At 46.2% G+C, this 27999-nt stretch overlaps 1 protein-coding gene across 2 annotated transcripts in view; it reads right to left on the reverse strand.

The window, feature by feature from the left end:
• MAD1L1 (mitotic arrest deficient 1 like 1) overlaps positions 1-27999 on the reverse strand; it is a 2576418-nt gene that overhangs the window by 1866528 nt on the left and 681891 nt on the right. For both annotated transcript variants that reach the window (XM_078664968.1, XM_078664969.1), the window contains exon 11: positions 13839-13983. In XM_078664968.1, the coding sequence (XP_078521094.1) occupies positions 13839-13983 (145 nt within the window). The remainder of the gene's footprint in view (positions 1-13838; positions 13984-27999) is intronic.

The following is a 27999-nucleotide window of genomic DNA, read 5'->3' on the forward strand; positions in this document are numbered from 1 at the left end:
TAAATAAACCAAGGAGGGTAAAATAGTACTAAAAGTCACAACTTGTAGGATATAGTCAATCTAAACCAATTCACTTGAAAATATGAGATACCACCCTGTAAGAGTTGTGGGAGAAAGTCGAAGTCAATTTGATCTTTTAGATTGACTGTGAGACATACTGTTTCTCGCACCCTTGTGAATGCAGCCCAGACTTTTGCACATGAGCAGCTCTAGAAAGCTTGCCACAAGGCTGACCATCATCCTGTATGGTAAGAGGAGGACTGGCCTTTGGCATCTACTGTAAAGCTTAAATACAGGGCCGGACTGGCCGTAGCGGGCACAGTGCGTTTCCCCGGTGGGCCGGCAGGGTGGGGGCTGGTCAAAAGCAGCCTGGGGGCCGTTTTTGTTACCAGGGCCCAGCAATATCGCCCCCCTGTAGCAAAATCAGCCGAAACCGGTGGTAGCAAACAGTTCGGACTGAACCCCCTTCTCGCCCCAGGGGACCGACCGAGCATTTTGCCAGGGCCTGCCTACATACCTTTGTTTACTATGATCCATTGGATACTGACTAGCATGGGTGTGGCTTACTTTACGTAACCCACTCGAACAAAGTAGCTGTGCCATCCTATGTCCAGGTTCATAAAAACATACATATTTATGACCAGCAAATGTCTCCTTGCAAATGCAAGAGCGCATTTACAGGGCACACAAATCCTGATTCACAGGGGTAGTACCTGCATCAAGAGCACAAGTATTCTCTTGTCGTTCCTCCACAACCCGACAGGCATGAACACGATTTTATTTATAGCCATAAATAAGAGGTAAAAAGGATACCCCTACACGAGGGTTAGTGCATGCAGTTCTAGACTGCAGGCTGGGGACATTTGTCCCTACACCTGCATTGAGCCTCTCACCCAAGGAAATCCTGTTCCAGGTCAGGTCTCCTACATGGAGTGGTAAGCTGCACAAGATATGTATCACTGAGGGATAAGAGTTGCACGTTTTGCAAGTAGATAAGAAGAATTGATGCAAAGCAGTTTGCCAATATGAAATATGATTTCTGCATGCAATATCCCTTAATGCTTAAAATTTACTTTTTTTTTCTCCCTCAGCATGTTCTCAGATTGAGGAGCCGGGAAGAGTTACAAGAAACTACCCATTATGGGGGGGATGAACAGTGAGATTGTTTGCTGCTGGTGGATCTTCTGTTACTTGAAACGTATTCTGTAACCATTGATGAACAGGCTGTCTTTGTACTAGCAGTGCCCAGGTTGCATCGTAGAGTATTGTAACTAAGCAGAGGTTTAAGTACAAATGGGCTTTTCCAGCTTGGCCCCAAATGACAGAAAGCGTTTAGCAATTTCCAGTCTATTCTGCCACAAAGCTTTACATCATTGAAGAAGGTCTGCACTGACACTCTGCCCCAAATGGAAAAAAAACATACAAAAGGTGTGGAATGTATGCTCTTGACCCTTCCCAGAGCATGATTTTTTGCCTAATATCCCATTTCAGACGAAGATGAGAAACAAATTTGGCTTTGTCTTGCGCCAATAGGAACAGTCCAAGTCCCTTCGGAGGAGGAATTCGACGAACTCGAGTCATGTGACAACACGCACGCAACCTGTGTCTGCCAATACTGGTCACACTTAGTTACATACTCAAACACACAAAGAGCATGGGTGGAATGCTTGCAAAAGTTTCAGCCAGTGGCAATCAGTCTGGTTGCATTCCAGTCCATCGTTTTCCCTCACTATGCCCCACATCAGCAAGCCCTGCAGAGCAAACACTGTTTTCTTTAACAAATGCACAGGATACAGACACAGACCCAGGTAGGCAGGAACGTGTAAACCAGGCTTCTCCAACAAGTAGCTTGTGAGCTACTAGTAGCTCTCTAGCTACCTGTAAGCTGCTCTCCAGTGTACAACCCAGCTTCCAATATTAGAAGCGTTTTCTTGGTTGAATACCTTTACTAAACTTAAAATGCAAGACAAGAACACCATAAAAGGCTTCAAGCATAAGCCCATTCCCAAGGGTATTCCCATCTCATGGCGGCGGCTGGAATAACTTTAAAAACATGCTAAGGATCCGCTTCACACACAACGGGCACTCAGGGCCTTTGCTTCGGGTTCATCTCCTAAAAACGAAAATTCGCCAAAGTTTAGTTGCTTTCTTCGAGAAAAAGGAATACTTTTTCAGCCGTGCTCGCCAGAGTAATCATCGGAATGATTTACAAGACCTCAGATCCCCGAGACAATCCCCCTTTAGCCAATTAAAAATGAAATATTAATTATCCAACAATGAAACTCGTGCAGCAGACATCTTTAAGACACCTGAATCCAATTTTACAGTATCCGCAGCCAGAAGCAGGGGTCAATCAGATACCCAAGCGAGGAGGAGTGATGGAAATCAAAGCAGGAAACGGAGCCTCGCCTACAAGCAAGCTCCCGCGTGGCTCATAATTAAGATGGATGAAAAATTTGCAAAGACGAATCACGACCATCTCCCAATCCTTTTGTTAAGGGGAATGCTGAGTAAATAAAGCCAATCAAGAAATAAAATCACTGCTAATGTCAGATGCGTTGGAACGGAATGCGGGCGCTAATTGCTAGGGTCACTTGGATGGCAAAATCATCTATGTCCCCAATTGTCTCGAAAATTATCTTTATGAACAAAGACATTATAATCAGATTAGAGGGATGGAGCAAAGAGACTCGCTCTATTGAAACTTCTGAAACTGGTGTACTAGTCAGCTGTTCAATAACCAAAAGACAGGAGCACGGCCTGCTAAAAGTTTTAATATGTTTTCACCCAATGCTCGATGCTATCACACAGACGATGAGAACGTAACCAGAAAAACATTCACTTTTTGAATGTTATTCTCCCAAAAAGTTAACTGAGGCGGTAACTTTGTTCCTCTGCGTTCACTGTGAATGGCAGTCGAACCATTCTCATGCCTAAAACTTCGGGGAACATTAAACGTTTAGGAACTGTCGAACTGCTACCATGCCTAATAAGTTTATGAGTAAAAACATGCATGGCAAAAGAAATATAAGCCACTAGTGAGTGGCAGTGTCAAGTCTCCTGTTTTCAATTATGAGACCAAAACTGATAATAGATCGGTCATCACCTGAGGGGAAGGCAGAAACCTGTACCTTTATGAAGAACGCGCAGTCATGAGTCTTTTGCATCAAGCGGATCTTTGCATGTGATCCTTCCAAGCAGATTCCTGTTGAGGGAGAAGACCCAGGGTGTTAGACATGCAGGATTGTTATGGTCACTGTTTTTTTTCTGGTGGGCTGCAGGTGAGGGTGCTGCTTTCAGAACACCATGAGCTGCCATGAACCTAAGCCTCCAATCTAGTCACCGTCTTGTTTCCAGTCTAAGTCTGCAGACCCGTGGGCATATTGATCATCCTGGGGACCCAGTATAGCAAGAAGTGGGACCAGTGACAGAGCGAGATGCAGGCGAAGCAGAAACACAAGAAGACATCTATTGGCCAACAGTGCCATTTTCAGCTTCAGGGGAATAAAGGCAAGCTAAGTGTAGAATCCCAAACATGATCAACGTGAATTCCCCACACGGTCGTAGTTGGTCCATCGAATACACGCGTTGTCATCTGCTGCGCAGAATAAACAACTTCATCAAAGTTGCATTTCTGATGCATCTCTGCTCTTTGAGGCTGCAGCGAATCACTTACATGATTAGTATTGATCGTTTTAAAGATACTTTACAGGGACAATCGGCATAAACAAGAAACTGACGCTAATCAATACTTAAATAATTCATCGTACCAGCCCCCCCACCCCCGAAGCAAAAAATACCAAGCAGAACACATTTGAAATTGAAAACTCTGTTCTTACACAACCTCTTAAATACAGGCAGCAAGACTGCAATAGACGATGGTCTGTGACTGCTAAAGGGGATTTAAAGTAGCTTCGCCTGACTATCAGCACCGTCCCTGTTCAGCAAGCAAAGCATGAGCAAGGCCTGGACTGTTGACCTGCAACCGAAGCAGCGTAATTCGTGGATGCAGAAAGTGTACCCATTGGAAAGGCTGGGTAGAGATTCTGAAGACGATCGGGAGCTTGTTGCTTTAGCCTTAATGCTAGACAAGTGCTGGGTGGCGATGGCATGACTACGTAGCATGTTCCATATGGAGCCTGAATCTTATGCCACTCTAGAACCGGCCACCCCTAAGAACCAAGGGACATTTGAAGACCACTGCATGTACAAGACAGAACTCAATACTACATTTGCCTGGATATACAGCTTCTCAAATTGCCTCATGAAGTCGGTATGTACGTCATACAGTAGATATTGCTACATGACATGAAACTGGACCTTTTGTGCATAAGGCTGACATGATAGTTCTATTCTGCAGCCCAATTCACTAAAAAATGTCAGATATGCTAATCTAGTCGCATGCACAACTCATAGGTCACTACATTGCAGTATATTTTACCTGTGCTACAATTCTACCTAAACAGCTTAGAGTTTTAAATATGGGTGTAAAGGGACAGGGAGAGAAGAAAAAGGCTAGACTCTAAAACCATGGCCCTAGCTCCTATCCAGAAGGTCCTCTTGTGGCCAGGGTTAAGATGATTCTGGAAAATGGAGGGCTTCCACAAACAATGTTGTCGCACATTGCTTTTCAGTTTCTACGGGCAGTGTTTCAATTGCCCCAAAGCATTTTTTTGTTGTTTTTATAACTTTTGTTTTTTAACTAGTCAAGCTTCATAAATGTATCATACAATGGCGGGCATCTTAGCATCTAACCTGAATATCACCAGTCGCCAGATTTCTAGTATTTTGACACTGTCCCTTTATACGACTTCCTTTTTAGAGAAAATACAGACCTTGTGGGATAGTTCAAGTCTTTTGATATCTTGAACACAGACTGATGTGCTTAGGATTCAGTTGTCTCAGGAGCTGGTGGGCGTATCCCCTTAACCTTATAAGTCAGCATCTTTATCCATCCTCTGATCATCCTAAGATGCAACAACAGCAGCCACAACAAAACACATTCAGATTCCAATTAAGTATTTAACAATAAATGCAGCAGCAGGGATGCTTTCCCAGCTTCCCAAATATTCCTCAGTGTCCGGCCTCCTTCAAAACCTCCACTGGCTCACCATAGAAAACCAGATTAATTTCAAAGCCCTCTGCTACATGTATAAAATCAAGACCCACGCTGGCCCAGAATTTTTATAAAAACTGGTTATGCCTTTATCGTCCCTCTCGGACGCTGCACTCCGGCATAAAGTCCCTCTTCTCAGTGCCCATATTTAGACACTCTCGATTAGGAGATAGGGCATTCTTCTTCATCGGTCCAAAAATGTGGAACACACTTCAAGAATCAATCAGAAATTGCAACTCCCTTAGCCGGTTCCGCAAACAGCTAAAAACTTGGCTATTCTAGGACTCACATGCAGGTTACTTACCATGTCCTCCAGTGCTGGGAAAGGTTACGGGTAGCGACGCGCTATACAAGACTTAAATAATAATAACAAAACGTATTACAGCAGGACAGAGCTTTCCTTGCATTGGTGTAGTAATGAATACCTGGGTGCATGTCAGCAAGTTACAATCCAAAGGGGAAAAGCAAATTTGATCCAGTCCAAAGACACTCCTGATGACACGAGACTCTAAATATCTACTTAAAACGATGTTCCACTATGGAGGATGCCACCATCAACAATACAGTTCCTTGATGGGGGGGCAACGGCGTAGATCTGCCTCCGCATGGCTCAGAGTGCCGTGAGACAGCCTCGCCGCCCTCCCGCCTGCAGGCTTTCATACCACGGTATTCTCATTCCACCGAGACACACTGGATTAACCAGCGGCAGAGAAGAGGGCAGATGAAAACCCTGTCTCATTTCTGTCTTCTGCTCAACCAAGACGCGAAGAGCTGATTATTACTTCCAAAACCACTGATTAGATAATTAACCTTCACGCTGGGTTATAAGCTTCAGAGGTAAAACTATTTTTACAAATATATTATTTTAGCTGAAATGATATTTGCTTCACCTCACGCCTCGCCACCAAAGGTGGTAATAATAATGTAAAGTAACTGAACTGATTTTATTAAGCTCTTTTCTCATTAATGCCGTAGAAATGAGATGTTCTCCGGCAGTGGAAGCCGAGGCGAGCGGCCCTTGATGGGAATCCCAAGTAAATGCGCATCCAAGACTTCTCTGAATCCCTCCTCGGGGTCTGTGGTCTCAGACCGCAAAGAAAAGCCACTGACAATCAATGGACATGCAGAGTAATACCTTCTTTTTCTTCAAAACACAGTGCTATGAACAGTCGCAGGAACTGCAAGAGTAGGTATAACCAGCTGCAATAACTATGGAAAAACACAACCAGCAGCTAGGCTTACCACAAATCACTTCATTGTACAATATCTAGAATTCAGGACTAAGAGCATAGAACATCTTAAATGGCTTCCATTCATTGAGTATCTCCAACACTTTGCTGCTGCTGATCTGATACTTGTAACGATGGTTGAAATTATTGCCTGCCAATGCTATCCACCAGGTAGCAAAATGTTGCAAAGGGGTCAGGGGCCAAGGGTAAAAAATCAGGAAGCCGACTGCAAATAACTAATTTTGAAAACAACCCAACAAACTACTTTCCTCCCTCAACTTAACATGGAGACACAGGTGAACAGAGAAGCTGGATGTAAAACCAGACTCGACAGAGGCACAAAAACGGTACTCTTCATGTTTGGGGCACTAACAGTAGGCACGCAGGAACAGAAAGTAGCCTTGGAAATGCTCAAATAAGTAAAAGTAGGAAACGAAAAGTGTAAGTATAGGAGTTATCAACAGAGCTCTCCTACAAGAAAAGAAATGCAACACAAAAGACAATCGTTCACAAACTGATTGATGCACATTACAACATTTATAAAAATTGAGCAAGAATTGATTTTGGTTCAACTATAAAAAATAAAAGAATGCATTGCCGACTCAATTCAGTAATCTTGGACTGCTCCAACAGGCTTAGAGTGATGTAGACTTTAGCCCATAAACTCACAAAGGGTAGACAAAATCCATCCTCAACTTCTGCCTTGCAGTGCAGGGTAACTATCTCCACCCAGCACTGAGGTGACACTACTGCCCCTGTGAAAGCTAAAAGCCTCCTCAAAAAAGGTCAGTATTAGGCTCCTAATATTTGCAAAGGTAGCAGCGAACCAACTTTGTGCCTCCCCAAGAGCTGTGCACAAATTTGATGTCAAAGCAATGATGTCCGAGGTATGGATTTGGCATTTTATAAAGGGCAGTGGTGGTCAGCCAACATAGAGAAACACCCGCTACACAAAATGTTATATGTGGGCTTTAGGCAGGCGGAGAAGGCTTCTTTATTGGGCAGGCCCTGCTTAGTCGGCCACAAACGAATAGGGCAGCATGAGAAAGAAGGCTGGCATATTAAGGGAGCCAAGACTGCGGCTGCGATTGAGAGGTATGGGCAGTGCCCAGAGAAGCTTGGGAGCCCCCGATCGTCCGGACGGCCTATGTCAATGTTGGGGGGTACGTCATGGCCGGGTGGCTCGAGTCTATGAGGACCCGAGGAAGGCAGTGGGCTGCAGGCGATTGTGGCCTCTCCCCATGGTGGTGAGTGATCCTAATGGAGTGCCTCCTCTAGGGGATCAATTGGCTCCCCTCCTCCTCAAAGTGCCCACTGGTGATGTGTCGGAGACATTCATGAGGCCCTTTACAGCGTCATTAACTTGTGCCCCCCCCCCGGTCGCCCTATGGATGTGGACGGTGCTGGGGTGACATTGGCACAAGCCCCCCAACCAAAAAAAAACGGAACCAAGTCGCATGGTGAGCTGTAGGAGAGGGGTAGCCACCCCAAGACAATTGAAGCCCATGTGATTTAAACACCAAGTCTTGGCTACTAATAACAAGCATGTAGAAGTCCAAGGGAAGACCTTACTCTCCCGCCCTCGCTCACAAGCAGCTTCCGCACCTCACCTTTGTGGACCTGAGAGCTGGGCAACGGCGGGATTGGCAGTGGCATAGGAGACAAACCCCCTGGGGAATGACCCACATACCTGCCAACTGCAAGGAGACGGAGGCATGGGGTAGCTCAACATGGCCACGATCAGACCTCCTCCTACATAACTTTACTATGGGCAACCTCACAAACAAAACCCCCTGAGGTAGGGGTGCACAAGAGAGTCACCCGGAGAGTCACTGCACGACTAAGACCACACCCCCTGTAGTACTACCAAACAACATACAAAGGGATTCAACTCCTGCAGATAGTACAGAGACAATTTTTACAGGCCATATGGGACTCCGAGAGCCTTGGAAAATTTCCGGTGATCTTCTCACTATAGGCCCACATCTATGGTGATCGCATCAATTTTCTGCTCCAATAGAATGGAGAAAACTACATCGACGCAGGTCACACTGTGACCCATGGCATCAATACTGCAGCTCCAGATGAAAGAAGTGTGGCACGAACTGAAGGCCTGGCAGGAAAGGGTGGAGGATGCAGAGAGTTGCTCCCACCCGAATAACGTTAGAGTGGTGGGCTTCCCAGAGTGTGTCTAAAACTATTAAGCAGAATTGTTTCTGGAAAATTGGTTGCTCACCGCGGTGCTCAATAACACTCAATCTAAGGGCTTTCCTGTGGAGGGCAGACAGGGTGCTGGCTAAACCGCCACTTCCAGGCACTCCCTCCAGACCCAGGGTCGCAAGACTTTGAATTACCATGACCGTGATGACATTCTGCAAACAGCCCGTGCCCATGGACACTGGGACTTCAAAGGCCACAAAGTCCATATTTTCCCTAACTATACCACACTGGTGCAGAAGAAACTTCAGAGTTACACAAGGGTAAAAGAGGCACTCAAGTCCTTTCGACCACCCTATGGACTCATCTATCCAGCAAAGCTGCTTGTCACATTTAAAAACAAAACATTCTTTTTCACCACCCCAAAGGCGATCTGGGCATGGTTTGAGGGCGAAGGTCATGACCTGTCCCAATTACAGGTCTAATGACAAGAGGGTACGACGCTTAAACAGACGCTGATCGAGACCACTAATGGGAGCTCCCATTAAAGAAAATGCGGCGGAGGAGAGAGCGATTTTGATATCCGACATTCATATGAGGAGAGAACCAGCCGCACAGATGAGCTCCAGCAAACCGTAGGAGACAGTGTGAAATAGAGACAATGGGTCTCTGATGAAATGGAGTCCTCTTTAAGGGATCCGCTGGTCTCACCTAGGTCGGCCATAGATTTGATCTGACCACACATTAACCAGGTGGGGTAATCATGCAGGGTGGGCATCTGCGGGGACCCACAGCCTGGGGCCAAAAAGAACATTACTGAAGTGGTGGCTGAACATGGATGCTCTATTTGAATCCACATTAACCCCCACCCCGTAAAACACTGCAGATGTGCAAGAAATCATGAGCTTATGTTATGCTATTCTTTTTGTTTGTAGGGGGTTTTGTAGACGTGGCCGGGATACGTTTTGCATTGCCGGTTGTGTTGGGGAACTACCACAATCTGATGCCAAGACATGATTACTACCTAGAAAACATACCACAGCTGTACCCAAGACCACAACCAACCACCTCCGGGGCGAGTGTTGGATTCCCCCTCTTTATAGCCCCCACCACTCCCATGACACTATAGATATAGCCCAGAGAGAAAATATAATCTGGAATGTTCTGGGACTTAGGCTCCTCAGTGAAATTCCACAGAGTATATAACTTTCTACATAGACGGAGGACACACATCGCCCGCATGCACAAGATGCTTTTGGCAGCTGTGGAGTTCGCAAATCTTGGAAAATGCTGGGGTGGGGGGCGGGGGTGAATTATTGGGCACAGTGTTTTCAGCGTTCACAAGAGGCACGCTGACATGGGTGGGACGAGGAGTCCCACTTCAAAGATAAAGTATAGATCCAGAGGGAAGATATACTATAATGAAGTTGAATGTTAGATGGAATACCAGTGTCAATAGCTAGAATATATGCACCCAACGCCTGGCAACTGCAGTTCCTGGACTCTTTAGCTCTACACCACAACTATTCCTTGAACTCTAACCGGATTGGGGGGGGAGCTACAACTTGTTGTTAAATTGCTTCTTAGACCCTTACTTTAGCATCCAACCAATGGGACCCAGTGGGCTGATGGCTAGGGGGTTTCGCCAATAGACGGAAAGATGGGAGTTGACAGATCTGTAGAAGGAAGACTACCCGTTAAACAGGTAGTACTCACACGATTGTGGGCTGCATGGATTGCACACATGCATGGATAAAATCTTGGGGACCTGTAGCGCTTTTGCTACACCAGCACAAGACCAAATATTTATGCTGAACAGACTATCACAACCTTTTGATGGTGACATTAGAATAGGGGAGGACAATGACAGCAATACCAACTTGGAGGCTACAGCCAGAGGCACTAACAAACCCCCCCTTTCAGGGACACAATGTGGACAGGGATAGACTATTACTATAGGGAAAATGCTGGGCCGTTAGGGAAGCCACTATTGTGATGCAGCCAAAGAAAGGATGGGACCCTCTTGTGTAATTCTACAGACCGCTATACCTCTTGACCACAGATAACAAAATACTTGGGAAAAAGATAGTGAATCAGCTCCTCCCCGGTGTGCCTGACCTGATCCATCCGGATCAATGCAGATGTGTCCCGGGGTGTAACACGCATGTCGGCATTTGCCTTCTGTTACATATAATAGACCTGCTTGAGAATCGACCAGGGAGGCCTTCAGTGGAATCCCTGGGCATAGAAAACGCATTTGAAACCCTGTTGTAGCCATATTTGTTTGACATGCTGACCACTCTGAGAATCATAAGCACCCTCTTGAAGTGGATACATTTCTCGTACACGGAATCTCTAGCCTGGGTACGTACATGGAAATATACTTGATGAGATGGCGGCTCTATAGGGGCACTCAACAAGAAAGTCCCCTATGTTGTTTGTCCTGGCCCTCGAACCTCTGTCCTGCCTGACGTGTGGAATCCAGGTCCAAGAAATCTACCATATGGCGGCCTGAAACGCTGACGACATGCTATTACTCCTACCTAGCCCAGAACATAGCCTCTCCCTATTCGTACAACCACTGTTGGAAATCAGAGACCTATGCGGGCTTCAAGTCAAATGGGAGCGATTCAGTTCATTTCTTCTCATGAAGGTCTGCACCCTCAACCGTCCGTCCTACATTGAGTACTCTCTCAGATGGGAACCTACAACTATTAGATATTTAGGTGCGGAGATCCATCACAAGGACTTGGATGTACGAAGCGGTAATCTAGACTAATGTGTCAACAACGTATGACAGACCCTACCATTCTGGCAGAGTTTAACACACTCGCTCCTGGGCAATCAATAAAATAATCATCCTACCAGAACTTTTATACTTTATCACGGCCCTACCATTACATTTGTAGAGATCCTTCTTTCAGTATCTGCTGCTGTTGTTCCTTGACCTGACCTGGGGAACCCAACTTAGACAATTAGCGATCAACAAAGCGATAAGTCCCTTGGACGAAGGAGGCCTGGGGGTTCCCAGCCTGGAGTCCTACAATATGGCAGCTGAATTTGTAAGGATAGAAAGATGGCTTGCAGTAGAGTGGGACCCAGAGGGACAGGATATTCGACAGGCCCAGGGCATAGACGCCTCCAACAGATGCTATATGTCAGAGACACCTCCAGACATCCTTCCCACAGGCATTAAGAAACATTAAAACGTGTTGGGCTGAGTACTCAAGAAAATTGAGCATGGAAGTACCAGGTTTCCCAGAGTTGCCATTGAGGGTAACAGCCAAGCCAAGTGCTAGTCGCAACCAACTGCACAATGCAGGCATGGGATCAGGTCGGATTGCCCATGATGGACAACTTATATGCAGATGGCAAATTTTAACATTCATCGAGATAATGGAAGTCTTTGCCCTTCACAAAGGTCAGCTTTTGATGTATTAAGCGCTGAAGCAAGCCATTAATGATGCTTCAGATGCAGGCGTGGCAGAGCCGACTGAGACCCTGACCACGTTGCTGAATCCTGGGGTACAATATAAAGCGGTAACCAACATGCACCGTGCCCTGGCCCCTGCACATTTTGCACTGACAATGGCCCTGAAAGTTAAGTGGAAGAAGACATTAGGTGAGGTTATATCCATTAATGACTGGTGACGAATAATACAATTCATGTAACAAGTTAACTGAAAACCCAGGTTCAAATATATGCATATCAACAGCACCTACATGTCACTGATACACCTAGCAAAAATACCCATGAATCAAGGCTGACTGCCCCAGGGGCCAGGCTGGGAAAGTGGACTTCGTCCATATGGTTTGGGATTGCCTTCATATTAATACAGATTGGCTGACCCTCCTGGGATTTCTGGTGGAGTTAGTGGTGTGCTTGTTGGGATGATCCCGGAGACCGGTGTAGGCAAAAAACACCTCTATGTTTAAAGATCTAGCCCTACTACTGGGGAAATGCAACATAGCCATGCACTGAAAAGCGTGGACTCCACGCCCACCCCCCCTCCCACCCCGCAGTGGCACCATGGTTTAGGGATCTAGTATGATGGGCCACCATGGATATCAATATAATGATGCACATACAAAGGCAGATTGGACGAGGGGCAACCATCATTGAATGGGACACTCTTCTGATGGCGACCCAAGCAAAATCCAATGACCTCCCTCCTTGATTATTAAAGGGCATATCAAACTACACATTCTGGTACTATAATCAATGCAGGAAGCACGCCTTACTGGGCAAGATAGGCACACCTAACCAAGAACTTAGTTCCAGAAATGCCCCCAAACATAAACCGGACTGTAACAGTGACTGTGGGTTTAACTAATGATGTGGGAGTCAGTGGTGGGGACAATTAGAAGTTGGTGGTCACTGGCGACGTCGCTACACAGGTATGCAAGGATGAATGGCAAGGTATTACTTGATAGTCTGTTATGTGTGTTTAACTCAGAAAGCTGTTGACTATTAAATTCACTGACACGTTTGCGGTAATTAAGTTTATACGGTTATTTTGTTCTTGCCATACTATGTTGAAGCTCATGAAACAGATGTTTGTGAACAAGACAGTTATTTGTTGTAGAGATGTTTATCAACTAGTGTATGGTTGAGAAGTGCCCCTGTAGTGCTATGATATTAAACGAAAAACGAATAAAGAGCTAACAAAATAGGATTTCGCAATTACACTATTGTAAACAAGTCAGTCCCAAGACTACTGATCTCTCGAATACATTGAGGAAGATGTATGGGAGGAGTATCATTTGACTGCCAGCTTACAGTTGATAATATTTACAATCTTCTTTTTAAGCAAGTCCATCCAAGTAAGAGGCCTCTGAAAATCCCCATGCTGGCCGAGAAGAAACTCTTCACAACAGCTTCCAGCTAAACACTGCTATAGTCCAGAACGACAGTAGGCCTCCTCCTTAAATCCCCAACTCACAAAGCAAAACCCAGAGTCCCTGTGTCATTGCTCGTCTTGTGCAAGTGTAGGAATCAGGATTTCATCAAACCAGAAAAGAGACCCAAGTCCCAGAGGCCTAACCCAAAGCCAACATGTGGTATAGCTTTAGGACTGAATATGCTTCATAAAATCCCCTCTGCATTTAGTAGATACTCCATTTTAAGTCAGCCCCCCTCACATTGTTTTCCTTTTCTTTTATTGTGTATGTATACATCCTTTTGTAAAATCATACATATTTTTCGTAATTGACTTTTTATGCAGTTAAATTATATTTGAAGTCGCCTTAACATTTATTGGGTTAAGACATTGATCTCTATGTACTACTTTCAACTTTGTAACAGTCAAATTTTTAATGATAAAAAAAGGACGTACCTTGCTCAGCAGCAAGACCCGTTTCTGTAGGCGTCGAACTAGAGCTTCCTGCTGTTCCCGCCTTTTCTTCTCCTCCAAGTATTGGTTCTGGAATTTCAGGAGGTCCTCCTTGAGTTGGTGCTGAGCCTTTTCCAGTACACGGGCACTGAAAGAAAAGAGGACATTATCAAGATTCAGCGCTACCTGCTTCTTAATCGGATAGGTCTCGTCAAATGTTTAAGGGCTAAGGGTGTTCAAGCTAGAGGTTTCAACATCTGCCAGACACTCTGATGGAACACACTGCTCTCTCTTACATTTCCATCTGGATCAACACAGGCCCTTAGTCGCCAAATCTATTCAATTACACGTAGCCTCTTGTGTCACTCTATATGAGATGAAAAGTGATTTTTTTCAACAACCACAGTATGTTGGTAGCGCCACATAGTGATAATCTGAAACACTGACTGTTCAGCTATGCAAATGATCCTAAAATAAAGTTACGGGTTTTACAGTAGCCCCGCCCCCATTCTCACCCTAACAAAACTAATAACACTGGTTTGGGAATATGTCTTTTAAGACTACACACAGTAGATTGCTTGCCGCCAAAAAGCGCTTCAACATCGCATCAAGCACTATGTAAATGCAAACCCTTCCCTCTTCGGTCCCTCCACTATCCCTTTTCTATACAAATAAACTGGCATGTCCACGACTCAAATTAATTTCATATTCCCCTATAATAATTTCCCCAAAAAGCCTGCTTGGGTTCCGAAGTAGTGTGTTACCTGCCGAAAAGTGCTTTAACACCCTTTCAGGGGTAGCAAGAGCTCTATAAATGCAAACCCCTTCCCTCTTCTATCCCTCCACTATCCTTTTCAATCCTAATAAAGGTCTAACGTCCACCACTCAAATGAATTTAATTTTTCCTTATACTAATTCACCACTAATCCTTTATGGGTTCCGGAGTAGCGTGCTACTCATCGAACAAGTGCTTTGACGCCTCGTCTGGGGTAGTAAGTGCTATATAAATGCAATTACAATGCAGCTAGTGACACGAGATCATTTGGTTTAAACACACATTTCTAACTGGTTTATTCTCTAAGGTTAGCAAAAACACTGAATCAGGGCAATCACAAAGTTTGATCCACCACCTATGTGGACACTTTGGTGAGATCACTAAATGATAATGACTCCCTTAAGGAGATGCATTGACAGATCACTGGTCATTTTGCATACGGGGACTGCAGCTCCTCCCCCCCTCGCCTTGAGGTCAATGGCGACTGCTGCAGTTTGGCGTTTGGCGTGCTGAGCCGGGCGTCTGTGCTCACGCCGATAGATTTCCTGGGAGCCTGCCGAGTTTGCTGTTCGGCTTCTCTGAAGGGATTTCGGAGAAGGATTACTGCAGTCCACTGTGGGGGCTCACGGACACGGGGCTCACGGAGACGATAACGGAGCCTCTCTCTTATTGCGAGGTGAGCGGAAACCACATCAGCTGCCAGGACACTTGGGCGGGTGATTTTCGGACCCCCTACCTGCTTCGTGGGGAGTTTCTACAGCCTGTTGGTGCCTGCCCTCCATTCCCCTCCCGCCGCCGCAGAACTCCAGCTTGCGGCCGCAGTGGGGAGGGGGACTACATCCCCCAGACTCCTTTGCCAGCAGCACCGTGCCCGGAAACGCTTCATAAGGGAGGGCAGCCCTCGCGTCGCGGGCTGAGAGAGAGGCCAGAAAGGCCGGGATGGGGCACGATTCTTGGATTACCGAAGAACCAAGGTAGGATCTTCACAGTGTATTGCCCAGAGCCTACCAAGCCTATCCCCGGACATAAAAAGGAAGTAGTTTAATAAACTGTCTGTTCACTGGCGTGGGTGAGTGAATTTAGCTGCCCCATGACGACTAAAGTACTCTACAATCAAACTCCTGCTCAGGGTGGATCCTTGAAAGGGACACTGGACCTGTATCTAACCAGGGTGACATCGGCCATTGCTACTATCGAACACAGCCATCCCAAAAATGTCACATGCTGTGAAGGACCCCCCTCAACTCCACTTGATTCGCCGAACACTGTATTGTTGAAAGAGCTAAATGGGATTTGTAACACTAAGTATAACATTATATCGCAGGAGGATGAACAGACTGGTCCCAATTCACGCCCTGTGGGTTCTGGAAGTCCTAAGCCCAGAAAACCGCGGCAAGTCATTAACAGTTCCCCGGTAAACCCAGATGTTGCTTTAGTAGAAATTCCCACCGTCCAATCGATAGATTGTCCACAGGTTCCTGTCCAACGTATTAAACGTAAAAGTGTAGCTTACAATGGGAGACCCTCGAAACACCCAAAAATCACCTTAAAACCACTTATGGTTACAGTTGCCACCACCCCTGAGAGCCCCAATCAATTACTGGAAAAACCTGTATCCCTCCTTCCAGCCACCCTGCTAGCTAGCCTAGAAGAAATGCTTAAAAACCTGCTTGTCCCGATAATCGACAGGATAGAGAGAATTGGGATAAAGCTCGCAGAACTAGAGGTAAACAACCTGACAAACAACCAATCTCAGAGCATAGCTGCTTTAAATACCTATGACATCGTTGTCAATCATAAAACCCCCCTGGGTCAACCATCGGACCCTGAATCCCGAGCACCTAAAAGTAAGGAGCCTTTTAATAAATGCATTACAGTCAACTGCTCTATCTCTAGAGCACGGCCGACCCAACTAGGTAAGCTTCCCGAGGGTCCAGTAAAACCCAACAACTGCATACATTTACCACCAGAGGCAGGACCCTATGTGTGCGTCCTATCGGGAGTGCCGGAGCTCACTGTTGGGAAAACTGAAGGCCATCAGGGCCTTAAAAACAAAGTTCAGTATTGGCTGACGAAAAACAGACCCCTCCCAACTAGTATCAATGGTAGAATTTTGAGTGTGAGAAGGGTGGGGTGGATAGGGCCTCGGCCTAAGAACATGGTAGGTGATTTGGTCATTGTCAATTTTAAGGATAGGCAGGTCGTTCCATATTTGCGTAGCTGGGAGCCACAAAGAGGAGATGGGCAAATAAAAACACGAGAATTGTATCACTTCTACCCCCGTACCGCATATACGTTGAACTCTGTTTAACATCATTAACTAAGGACAGAACGCTATAGCCGTGATGCAGTCCATCTGCCCCACTTCTCCCGGTTATAACTGGTTAATGTACTTTTATTCTTGTTTTTTAATTGTAAAAACCTTTTTTAATGTAATATCTTCTGCGCAATCTTGTGTATAGTTTAATGAAATGAATTTTGTATTCTGTATGCTTTTATGGTTATTTGATTGTAACCGAATAAAGTACTTGTGACTGACTCCCATAAGTAACTGATACACTTGTTGTGCGAGTACACACCATGATGTGCCTAGGCTTCTGTACTTCTTGCAGCAAAAGTTTATTTTAACCCAATTGTGTTGTGGAAACCCTTGGCTTTTCATGACAAGCCTCCAGCATCAGAGCCCCACCCCCCCGTCGCCTTCCTAAATCAGCATTTCTTTGACGAACAGGAATTCATTTAGGATTGCAATTTAATCAAAAAGATCACATGTGCCCAATCCTATGATACACAACAGCTGTTCACTCTTGGCACATCAGGGGTATATTATTGGAGTTCTCTTATTTAATAACCCAGTGCATCCTTTCTCTGTTCAGATGTCACAAGAACCAGGCTAATTAACGCTGCACCTGAGCACCTTAAGATGGCCCAGGGACCAATGGTTAATGTTGTGTAGACAGTACAGTGCTAGCGGGGGCACCACACTGCCATGTGCGAGGACACAATAGTAGCAGGACGGAACTTTGCATTTTGTAACTCATTGTGAAAGCGGACAGGGACACAGCAACGAGGTGAGCAACTTCAAAAAGCAATCTCACTTTACACCGTTTATGCTACATAAAAATCAAAACTACTCAGGCTGCAACTGTACCCAGATGCACCTTTTGTTACCAAGACTGTTCTACGAAACTTAGCTAGTCGAAAAAGCACGCCCAATTTGAACCTATGGTCAGGAGCAGCTCCTCCACTAAGACGGAGGAGCGTCGCCCCACATAAAAAATAAAATCTTAACACCATGTTATTATTTCATTTTTCAGAAGGCTCTGAAGGTGCAGGGCGGGTCTACCCACAGAGCAGGGGGAAGAGTGGTGAGCACTTTCTAAGTGCGCATGACAGTTTGGCCGGGCGTCTTGGGCAAGCCAACCAGTCATGCGCACTTAGCATGTTCTCCACCCGGCTGTATTTAACAGCCTGGGAGGAGAACATGCACAGGCTTCCATTGCCTGTCTGAGCGCCGAACCACAGCGCTCAGACCAATCATGATGCTGCTATCATGCTGGTGACAGCAGCGTAGTGATTGGCTAGGAGAGTCTGCTTCCTGCATCGACCGAAGAGGACAGAGGAGACACGGCGGCTGGCATGTAAGTGAATTTTTCCTTTTTTCTTAATTCCACCCTCCTTCCCCTTCGCCCCACCACAGCTGCCCCGTAGCAGCGACTACAGCCTATGGTCTATTGTACAGGTTCAGGTCATACTGACAACTGGGGAAGAAGGCACAGTCGTCGTGGAAGACACAGTCCCAACCCGAGCTATCACGCACCACATACTACATCTAGTGAATAATGCACAACAATTAAAACCTACTGGTACCTTCCTAATGCCCGTGTTCAAACTCTACAACCGCATCTAAGCACAGTCCGTACTTCAACTGCACGGTGCCATTTCAATAGCCAATACTATAAAATGTGCACAGTAACAAACTTTTCTGAAAAATATTGTCAATAATTGCACACAATTATCACTTATTCCTTTGGCCCTATAGCCCTATGCAAAGAGGAAAGTAACTAGTTTACGGGTTATTTGAAATCCTATCAAACCTTATTTCATGTGCTTTTTAGAACAGTAAAGCAGATTAATAGATATTGGTCTATCTTGGCACCGTTCCACCCCACCAATCAAACAATATATTATACCTCAGGCGAACTGTGAATTTTCCTTTCATCAAATCATAAGCAGCAAAGAAATTGCTATGTAATAAAAATACAGTGAAATCTTAATAGTTAAGTCGTAAATGGTTTTATTTGTGCATGTATTTTCATAACAAAGTGGCTGTATTTGCAACCACATATTAATATTTCACAAAAGAATACCTGCAGAGCAACATGGAAACAAGAACAAACTAGGTTGTTCAAATTAGATTCAAATTAATTAACACCTCATTACACTCCGCCTCCATTCGCTTCCCTGATATTCCTGTGGGAACACCCTAGCACCCTTCCAATCTGCACTGAAAACCTCCATTACTACCTTATATCCGTTCCCCATTCTTTCTGCACTACCTAATGTAAAAGCCCCACTGTCTAGAGCACCTATTCACCTCTTAAAATGGTTTCAGCACTATGTTGCTGTATGGTTTGATGCTTGATATATAGGTCATAAATATATGTTAAGATGGTGCCCTCATACGTCAGGTACCAACAATGGCTGCACATGTGGTTTTAAAATAGCCGTTTTTGTGATGTATCAAGGTGTAGGAGATGCATTCTTATAAATGTTCACAGACTGCCAAGAGGCACCAAAGCCCAACTTGCCTTGTTCCATAATGCTGATCCCAGAAATACATTAAATGAGCAATTCGGTGAACAGAAACAGACAGATCTCTCTACCTACTCCTTGTTTCTTAATGTTGGCTGGGGTATCAAGACCTATTGCAACATCAGTTGGTTGAGGGCCCTGGAGAGAAATGGGTTCCGTCGCATTTAATTTTTGACTTTGGCCTTCTGCTATGATGGAGTCTCATTCACTGTAAGGCCTATTGAAATAGATTAATAGCTGTAACTGCCAGGGTCCGCTGCTGTGCAGCTACGGTTAGAGGTTCTAGGAGGGTAGCACTTGTGCACAAGTGTTAAAATTGTCCCTCTCTGTAGTGTCACCCCTAAATACTTTGCCTAATCCCTCCTTTTTGCAGAACCAGTTATTGTCTTATATGACTCTGTGCACTGTACCACTGCTAACCAGTGTCGAAGTGACTCTGTTCTTTCCTTTAAACATTGTGAAATTGACCTACACCCAATTGGCACACTTCATTTAATTGTAAGACCCTAGTTAAGCAGTACTACATGTACCCAGGACCTGTAAATTAAATACCACGAGTGGGCCAGCAGCACTTATTGTGCCACTTGCTTACTCCCTTTTTTTAATACATATGTCACCCATAGGGGTAGGCCCTGAACAGCCCATAGGGCAGGATTCATTGCATTTTAAAAGTTGGTCATGTACTTTTACACTTAACATGTCCTGGTAGTGAAAAACTCACAAATTTGTTTTTCACTATTGCAAGCCCCACCTCTCTCTTAGTATAACACTAGGTTACCTCATTACATTTATTAAGTGATAGTTTTTGTTTGGGAGCAGGTAGAAATATCATGTTTGGTGTCTAAGGAATTGCAATTTAAAACCCTCATTAATCGTAAAGTCGGATTTTAAGTCCCAATTCTGAAAATGCCACTTTTAGAAAGGGGTTTGGCCCGTAATCAGTAAGGCTAGGCCAATATTACAAGCACACAACACACATGCCAGTACTGATATCAGTTGCTCATCATTTCATTAGATCACACGACACTTGATGTGACCAACAACGTAGGTTTTATTTCTTTTCAATCAATTTGAAAGTTCATTTTCTCATAAAAATATCTATTTTAGAGGTTTTTATCGGTTTTCACAGGGACATGTAAAAAAAAAAAAAAAAAAACAGACCACAAACTTGATTTTGCACATATTACATATATTTAGCAACAAAAAAAACTGTATCCTTGCACAAAACACACAAAAAAATTCACATAAATGCAATAAGCTCGAGTTCAGTGCTTCAAAAAGAGAAAACACAATATTTTATTTTATTTATTTATTTTAGCGATTTGTATAGCGCCTGGTGACCCAAGGGCATCCCCGCGCTGTAAGGAGATTGTTTATCCTGTAAGGAGAGGGAGGGAGGAGGAACAGTTATTTCGGGAATAGGTGCGTTTTCAGTTTTTTGCGAAAGGTCAGGTAGATGGCTTCCAGTCTGAGGGTGCGTGGGAGGGAATTCCATCTCACGGCCGCTTGCACTGAGAATCGTCGGCCTCCGGTGCGGGTCCTTTTGAATTTGGGGACGTTGGCTAGGTGCTCACTGTCTGAACGGAGGGATATGGATGCTTTGTAAGGGGTGACCAGGCTGCTGAGGATAGTAGGGCCAGATCCGTTGATAAGTTTGTGTGTTGTACACATGGCTTTGAATTCAACCCTTTGGCGAACAGGGAGCCAGTGCAAGGCCTTGAGGGCTGGTTTTGCTGACACTCTCGACGGAAGGTTCGTGAGCAAACGGGCCGCAGCGTTCTGTGTCCGCTGTAGTCTAGTCAGGGTGGCCTCTGGGGCGCCCAGGTAGACCATATTGCTGTAGTCAAGACGGGACAAAACTAGCCCCTGGATGAGAAGTTTCCTAGAGGGAGGAGGAAGTAATGGGAGGATCTTACGGGTGGTGCGCATGAGCCCAAAACAGGTGCCAGCAGTTTTGGCCGCTTGCGTCTTCATGGTGAGCTCCGGTTCGAGCCATACTCCAAGGGTTTTGATTTCACGTTTCGGGGAGGGGATTTCTCCGAATACGTCGGGCCAGACTGTTGGGGGGATGGTTGCCCATTGTTTTCCCAGGAGCATCACTTCGGTCTTAGACCCGTTTAATTTTAGTGATGAATCACTCATCCAGCTGTGTATTTGGGTAAGGCAGTTCGCCAGTTTCTCTGGGTGGTCGGCTAGTTGGGATAGAGAGACGACCAGTTGAGTGTCGTCAGCGTAGCTTACCATTTTTATGTTAAATGGTTTCACCACGTCTTCCAGGGGAGCCATATATGCGTTAAACAGCGTCGGGCTCAGGGAAGATCCCTGCGGGACCCCGCTTGTGAGGGGGAGGGTGGCTGAGTGGTAGATGCCGTCCCATACCTGGAACGTGCGTCCGGTGAGGAAGGATTCTGTCCAACTAAGTGCCGTCCCGGTGATCCCTGCTGCCTCGAGCCGATGGAGGAGGACACGGTGGTTGACTGTGTCGAAGGCTGCGCTGAGATCCAGGAGGATCACTGCCACTGACCCTCCTGAATCCAGTATGCGCCTTGCCTCCTCGATGACGGCGAGGAGGGCAGTATCTGTGCCATGGCCCGGGCGGAAACCAGTTTGGGATTCCCGTAAGATGTTGTTTGTTTCAAAGAACTGGGACAATTGTCTGTTGACCAGTTTCTCAGCTAGCTTGCTGATTGCCGGTAGGAGAGAAATTGGTCGATAGTTTGCCATGTCTGCTGGATCGAGCTGAGGTTTTTTAAGGAGTGCTTTTACCACCGCGCTCTTCCAGCTGGCAGGAACAGATCCCTGGGTAGGTGAGCTATTAATGAGCTCCGTGACCGTGGGAACGATAACAGGGGCAACGGTTTTGAGGAATCTGATGGGAGCCGCATCAAGTGGTGAACCACTTCTCATTTTGGTCATGGTTCGCTCGACTTCCAGACATGTTACTGGCCTGAATGTCTCAAGTTGAGGACGAGGATGACTTTCGGTTTGACTGGGGGGTGTCGAATTGTCCAAGTGGCTGGTGGGCCCGGGCGGGGGGAGGGAAACTAGTATGCGGGCGATTTTATCGTTGAAGTACGTGGCTAGGTCATTACTTCGGTCCACCGATGGGACACTGGAGGACGGTGAGTGGGGTACTTTGAGCAGCTCCTTTACGATTAGGAAGGATTCCCTGGCTGAATTAGAAGATTCTGTAATCCGCGTGTCATAGTGGGAGGCTTTGGCGTGCCTGATGGCATCTTTGTAGAGTCTGACTGTATTGTGGTATGCATCCTTGCTGGAGTGCTGCCAGTCTTTCCTCCAAAGCCGTTCGGCTCTTTTGCAGTTTTTACGGAGGAGTCGGAGGTCAGTGGTATACCACGGGGCGGACCCAGGTTTTCCGTTTTTATCCTCCCTAGTTCTTAGTGGGAGTACGGAGTCCAGGGAGGAAGTGATCCACTCTCTGAAATTGCTGTCAGCGACAGCCGGATCGTCTGCGCGTGCCGGGCAGGTGTTTTTAAGAATGCTGGCCCACTCTTCGGTAGGAAGTCTGGACCAGGTCCTGTCCCTGATGTAGGTGGGCGGTTTTTGAGGTTTCCTGAAGAAACCTGGCAGTAGGAAGGAAATTAGGAAATGGTCTGTCCAGGGTAAGGGGGAGGAATCTTTCACTTGCATCGATGGAGTGTTAGTGAACACTGGGTCCAGCAGGTGACCCTTGGTATGAGTGGGTCCGGAATTAAGGAGGTGGATGTCAAGAGCTGCCAGATCAGCGATCAGGTCAGCTGCTGTCTGGTCGGTAGGGTCTTCTAGATGGATGTTAAGATCTCCTATTATCAGGAAATTCGATATGGAGTGGGCCAGGGTTGTAACAGTGTCCAGGAGAGCGCTCGCGAAAGGGCCTGGATGCCCGGGAGGGCGGTAGACAAGGACTCCTGTCAGAGTGTTGGTCGAGTCTAGTTTGATTGTAAATTGCAGGCTTTCAGAGTCAGGGATCTGTGCATCCTCAGATTTGCAAAGAAGGTGGTCCCGGTGGATGATGGCGACACCGCCACCTCGGCCTAGGGGGCGGGGTAGGGACTGAATGAGGAAGCCTGGAGGGGTTGCTAGCACCATGTCTGCCTCAGAATGTGGGGCGAGCCATGTTTCCGTGAGGAAGAGGATATCAATCTTTTGGTCTTCAATGAGGTGGTTGATCTGCGTCGCATGTTTGGGGAGCGAACGGCAGTTAAGTGAGGCCAGTATCAGGGCAGCAGGCTTGTGAGGTTTTATAAGTAATTTGCGTTGTACTGGCTCGCAGAGGGTGCAGCGGATGAAGGGTCCATTTAGGTCGTGAGTGTATTTACAAGAGGGGGTGGGGGGTCTGAGACTTAGTAACTCCCGACGTGAGTATCTTACCTTATGGGCAGCTGTATCCGGCAGGGGCAGTGGCCCTGGGTCCGGTCGTGCGCAGACGGGCGCAGACGGGCTTGCCCTAGGCGCGCCTTCGGCACGCATACGGCGCTCCCGCTGCGCTCGTCCGCTGCGCTGGTATGGCCGGCACATTTGTAGTCTCTGGGGGTGGGCGTGGCCTCGCAGTGGGCGTGGCTACCGCCTTGGGCGTTTCCTGATTCAGCGCTGGGGTCGCTGTGTCAGGGGTGGTCGGGGGGATCTGTGAGGGCGCGTTCAGGTCAGCGCTTCCAAGCAGGTGAGTTCTAAGGTCTTTGAAATTCTAACAGAAGTGAGGAAGGTGCAGTTTTTAAAAACAGATGAAAATACAGTCCTCCAGCTTCAACCTCAGATCTAACATAGGTGAAAATGGTGCAGTTTTTAAAAACAGATGAAAATACAGTCCTCCGGCTTCCGCCTCAATTCTAGCACAAGTGAAAATGGTGCAGTTTTTAAAAAAACAGAAGTAAATACAGTCCTCCGGCTTCCGCCTCAATCCTAACACAAGTGAGAATGGTGCAGTTTTAAAAACAGATGAAGATACAGTCCTCCGGCTTCCGCCTCAATTCTAGCGCAAGTGAGAATGGTGCATATTTTAAAAACAAATGTAAATACAGTCTTCCGGCTTCTGCCTCAGAGGATAAGAACAGAAAGATAAAGGTTAAGAGTCAGAGTGAGGGGAAATGCCTTAAAGGGTGTTTAAATAAATCTGTCAAGAGGTGGGTGGTATTCAAAGTAGCATAGAAAATGGGTAGGTAGTGAATATATGTAAGAAAGATATAAGAAAGATATAGAAGGAAATAGAGGATAGGAAGTAGGAAGATGGAAAATGATTATTACAGAGGAGAATATTATTCAGTGTTCCAGTCAATCTGTCCAGGCCTAGCTCCATGCTGTTGTAGAATTTGTAGGCCAGAGAAGCCAACCATGAGCATAAGATGGGGGGGGAGGCCTTTCCTCGGCCTGCAGCGCGATCTGGTAATGAAGGGGGGCAATGTGACACTTTCTGTCCAGAGTGGCGGACATCTTAGGGTCAGGCATCATTAGTCGGCAGATTGCAGCTCAGTCCAATGATGAGTTAGGCCTGAGGGGCCCATCATGTCGACAGGAAGGGGGGGGGCCTTGTCCGAGCTCGCTATAAGAATCAGTGAGGTGGAAGGAACCTCAAAAGTCTTCCTCTCAGAGCTATATGTCCTGGGCGGCGGCCATCTTAGGTCCAGGCGTTGTCAGCTCTATGTGATCCTCGGTTGTGGCCGAGTGCAGAAAGGATCGGTAGTGGGGGGGTGGAAGGATCCTTCCCACCATGCAGTGCTAGTGTGGGAATTGTGAATATGACCTTAACCCTCCTTGTTGTGGCCTCCAATGTGCAAGGACAGTTAAAGAGTGTCCTGGGCGGCGGCCATCTTAGGGCCAGGCGTCGCCAGCTCTGTGATCCCCGGTTATAGCAGTAAGCAGAAGGGTCAGTCCCACCGTGAAAAAGGGGGGGGGGGGCGCCCCCCCCCTTTTTATAATAAAGAACAGAAAAGATAAATGAATAAGTGAAACAAACGATTAAAGCCCAAACAGGTTGACATTTTTAAGACTGAGTTTTTTACACAACCTTGTTAAGGGCAGTAACCAGACAGTGTACTATTCAAGGCACCCAACATAATTTTTAGGCTATTTGACAGTCCTTCACAAAATAAAAATAAAGAGGGAGTTAGCCTGAAAGTGTATTTTCACACACTTTTTGGGTCACATATTGGTCGACGCGTTTGAAACCCAAATGTAAATTGGTAGGGTTCTCCCTCAGGTCCTAGAACTCAAAGAGCTCTTTTTGAGATCAACCGATCTCTTCTGTTAAATGTCTCCTAAGTCAGCCTTAATGTTCTAGCTCAAATATTGTGTATTGGAAAACGCCTTTGTGTAGCCTTTTTATAGTTGTAGGGCCTCTTTCTTGGGCAACTGGGTTATTTATTCCTGCAATATATTCTGCCAATGCGAGGGGGGCCACTTGTGTCTTGATCTTGGGGTGACTCTGAGCGAGATTTTTGGAGGGATGGGTGCTACTGTTTAATTTTGCGCTGTCCCTGAAGCTTTTATTTCGTTAGCTGCGGCACCCTGAAGGACAACACAAAGGTTCCATGCTCTGCAGCTAACTAAATAAAAGCTTCAGGGACAACGCAAAATTAAAAAGTTGCCCCATCCCTCCAAAAAGCTCACTCAGAGGCAGAGAGCTTGTTTCCTGGGGCACATTATTAAGTATAGTTGGGTGTTGGCCTGTGTGTATTCCTCCCAGACAGCCACAAAATAGAAGGTGTGGGTGTTGGCAGGATGAGCCATCCTGACTTAATTGGCGGGTGGGGGAGGGTGGGGCAGAGCTGTCACCTACCACAATTTCTTTTCAAAGACACTGGCCCAGCACCCTCACAAAGGACTTCACACTAGCTTACTGTGCTCCCATAGAGAATGATACGAGGGCAGGGAGGAAAGAAAATCCAGACACGTCTGTAGGGGAAAAAACTCCAGTAGCTTCTCCCACTTCAAAGGGGGCACCAGGTATAAAAATGAAACCCTCCTACCCACTCTTCGGTACATTCCTAACCATGTGGATACTGCAGAAGAATGATGCACTGCTGCTTGAGGCCTACCCTGCTTGCTGAGAATGAAGTCTGACCCTCCGCCCTTCATCCCAGGCTGAGTGACTCCAGGGGGCATCTGACTGACTTCATGTTCTGAGCTACAGGGACATACAAGCACCAGAGGCTTCTCTGCATCTGCCTAATTGCCCTGCTGCATGGACCTGTGACTGGAGAGGTCCTTCACGATATAGCATCGACAGCCCACGGTGATCGCCAAAGTGAATCCCCAGAAACAACTGCCCACAATGTGGGCCGGATCTTGGGGCTACAGCAATGCCCGGCCTGCTCTCTGGGCTACAGCTGCCACCATCTGCAACACGCTCCCTTGTAGCCTCCTGCACCGGGAACGGAACTCTTTACATTGGAGTTTAGAAGGTAACTTTCAGTGGGACTAACCTGGTCCCTGTATCTGGCATGCACTGCATCACAGTAAGCCTAAACTTGTAACTTTCACCCTGTTTGGCATGATCAGGTAACCACGAGTGGTGCTTTGTTCTTTTAGGTGCTACACTTAACTTAAATCTTTGAAATTGCATATCTCCGGTACTATTGCTTGGTCCATTAAATTGAACTCTATTTTTCTAAATTGGCGCTGGATTCTTTGTGTGTTACGTTTTCATTATACTGCTGTTTGTGTGCTGCATAAATACTTTACATATTGCCTCTCAGTTAAGACGGACTGCTGTTGTGCCAAGATACCAGAGGGTTAAGCACAGGTTTATTTAATGGCTTTAGTTGTTCACCATGACAAGGATTGTGGCTGTTGCTTAAGTATGCTCACACCCCCTCAACAAACAACCCAATTCCTCCTAACAAGTGTCAAGGCTGAACATGTGATACTACTGCTTAAGTCAGCTTCATTATGCACAAGTAGCCTGTCACAAAAAAGAGCCTTCATGGATTGGTGATGAGCCTGTGCAGACCTTATCATATGAGTGGGGATTAATAGTTGTGTGTACAGCTGTAGCAACTTCTTCAAAGTGCGTGCTTCACAGTACTGAAAATTATGCAAATTATACACCAACTACAGTTTTTCCATGGTTAGGCCAGGAGACTAAGTGTAAAATCCAATACTGTGGTAAATCAGGATCTCAAATACATACATTCATGTATACACTTTTTCTCTGACTCCGCTCCACATTAGATTCTTGACTTTGAATCACCCTGCTGGGCCAAGTTAATTACTCTACTGGCAAGCTAGAGGATAAAAGGCCTCCCCACACAATAGGGTCTTTTGCTACAACAAGGCCTGTTCCTGGGAGGGGAAAGGGTTGGGATGAAATCTACATGTGTTAATTACTTTTCACACCACCTGGCCTGGGAAGGTTGAAACCCCCAGAAACAAATGAGGGTAGCCTGACTTCTGGAGTCAGCGACAGGAGAAGCTGCCATCTGAAGTTTTGGGGTGAAGGGACCAGACACCTCTGCCAGTTGGAGTCACAGCACAGTCTTTCAGAGAAGATTTTTGAACAGATCACTTGATAGTGAAATTCCCAAAATGCTGGGCTGGATGGCTGATGCAAGGGTAGGAGTGATATGTCATCCTAGGATT

Source organism: Lissotriton helveticus, chromosome 10, assembly GCF_964261635.1.
Source record: "Lissotriton helveticus chromosome 10, aLisHel1.1, whole genome shotgun sequence".
In the NCBI taxonomy this organism is placed as follows: domain Eukaryota; kingdom Metazoa; phylum Chordata; class Amphibia; order Caudata; family Salamandridae; genus Lissotriton; species Lissotriton helveticus.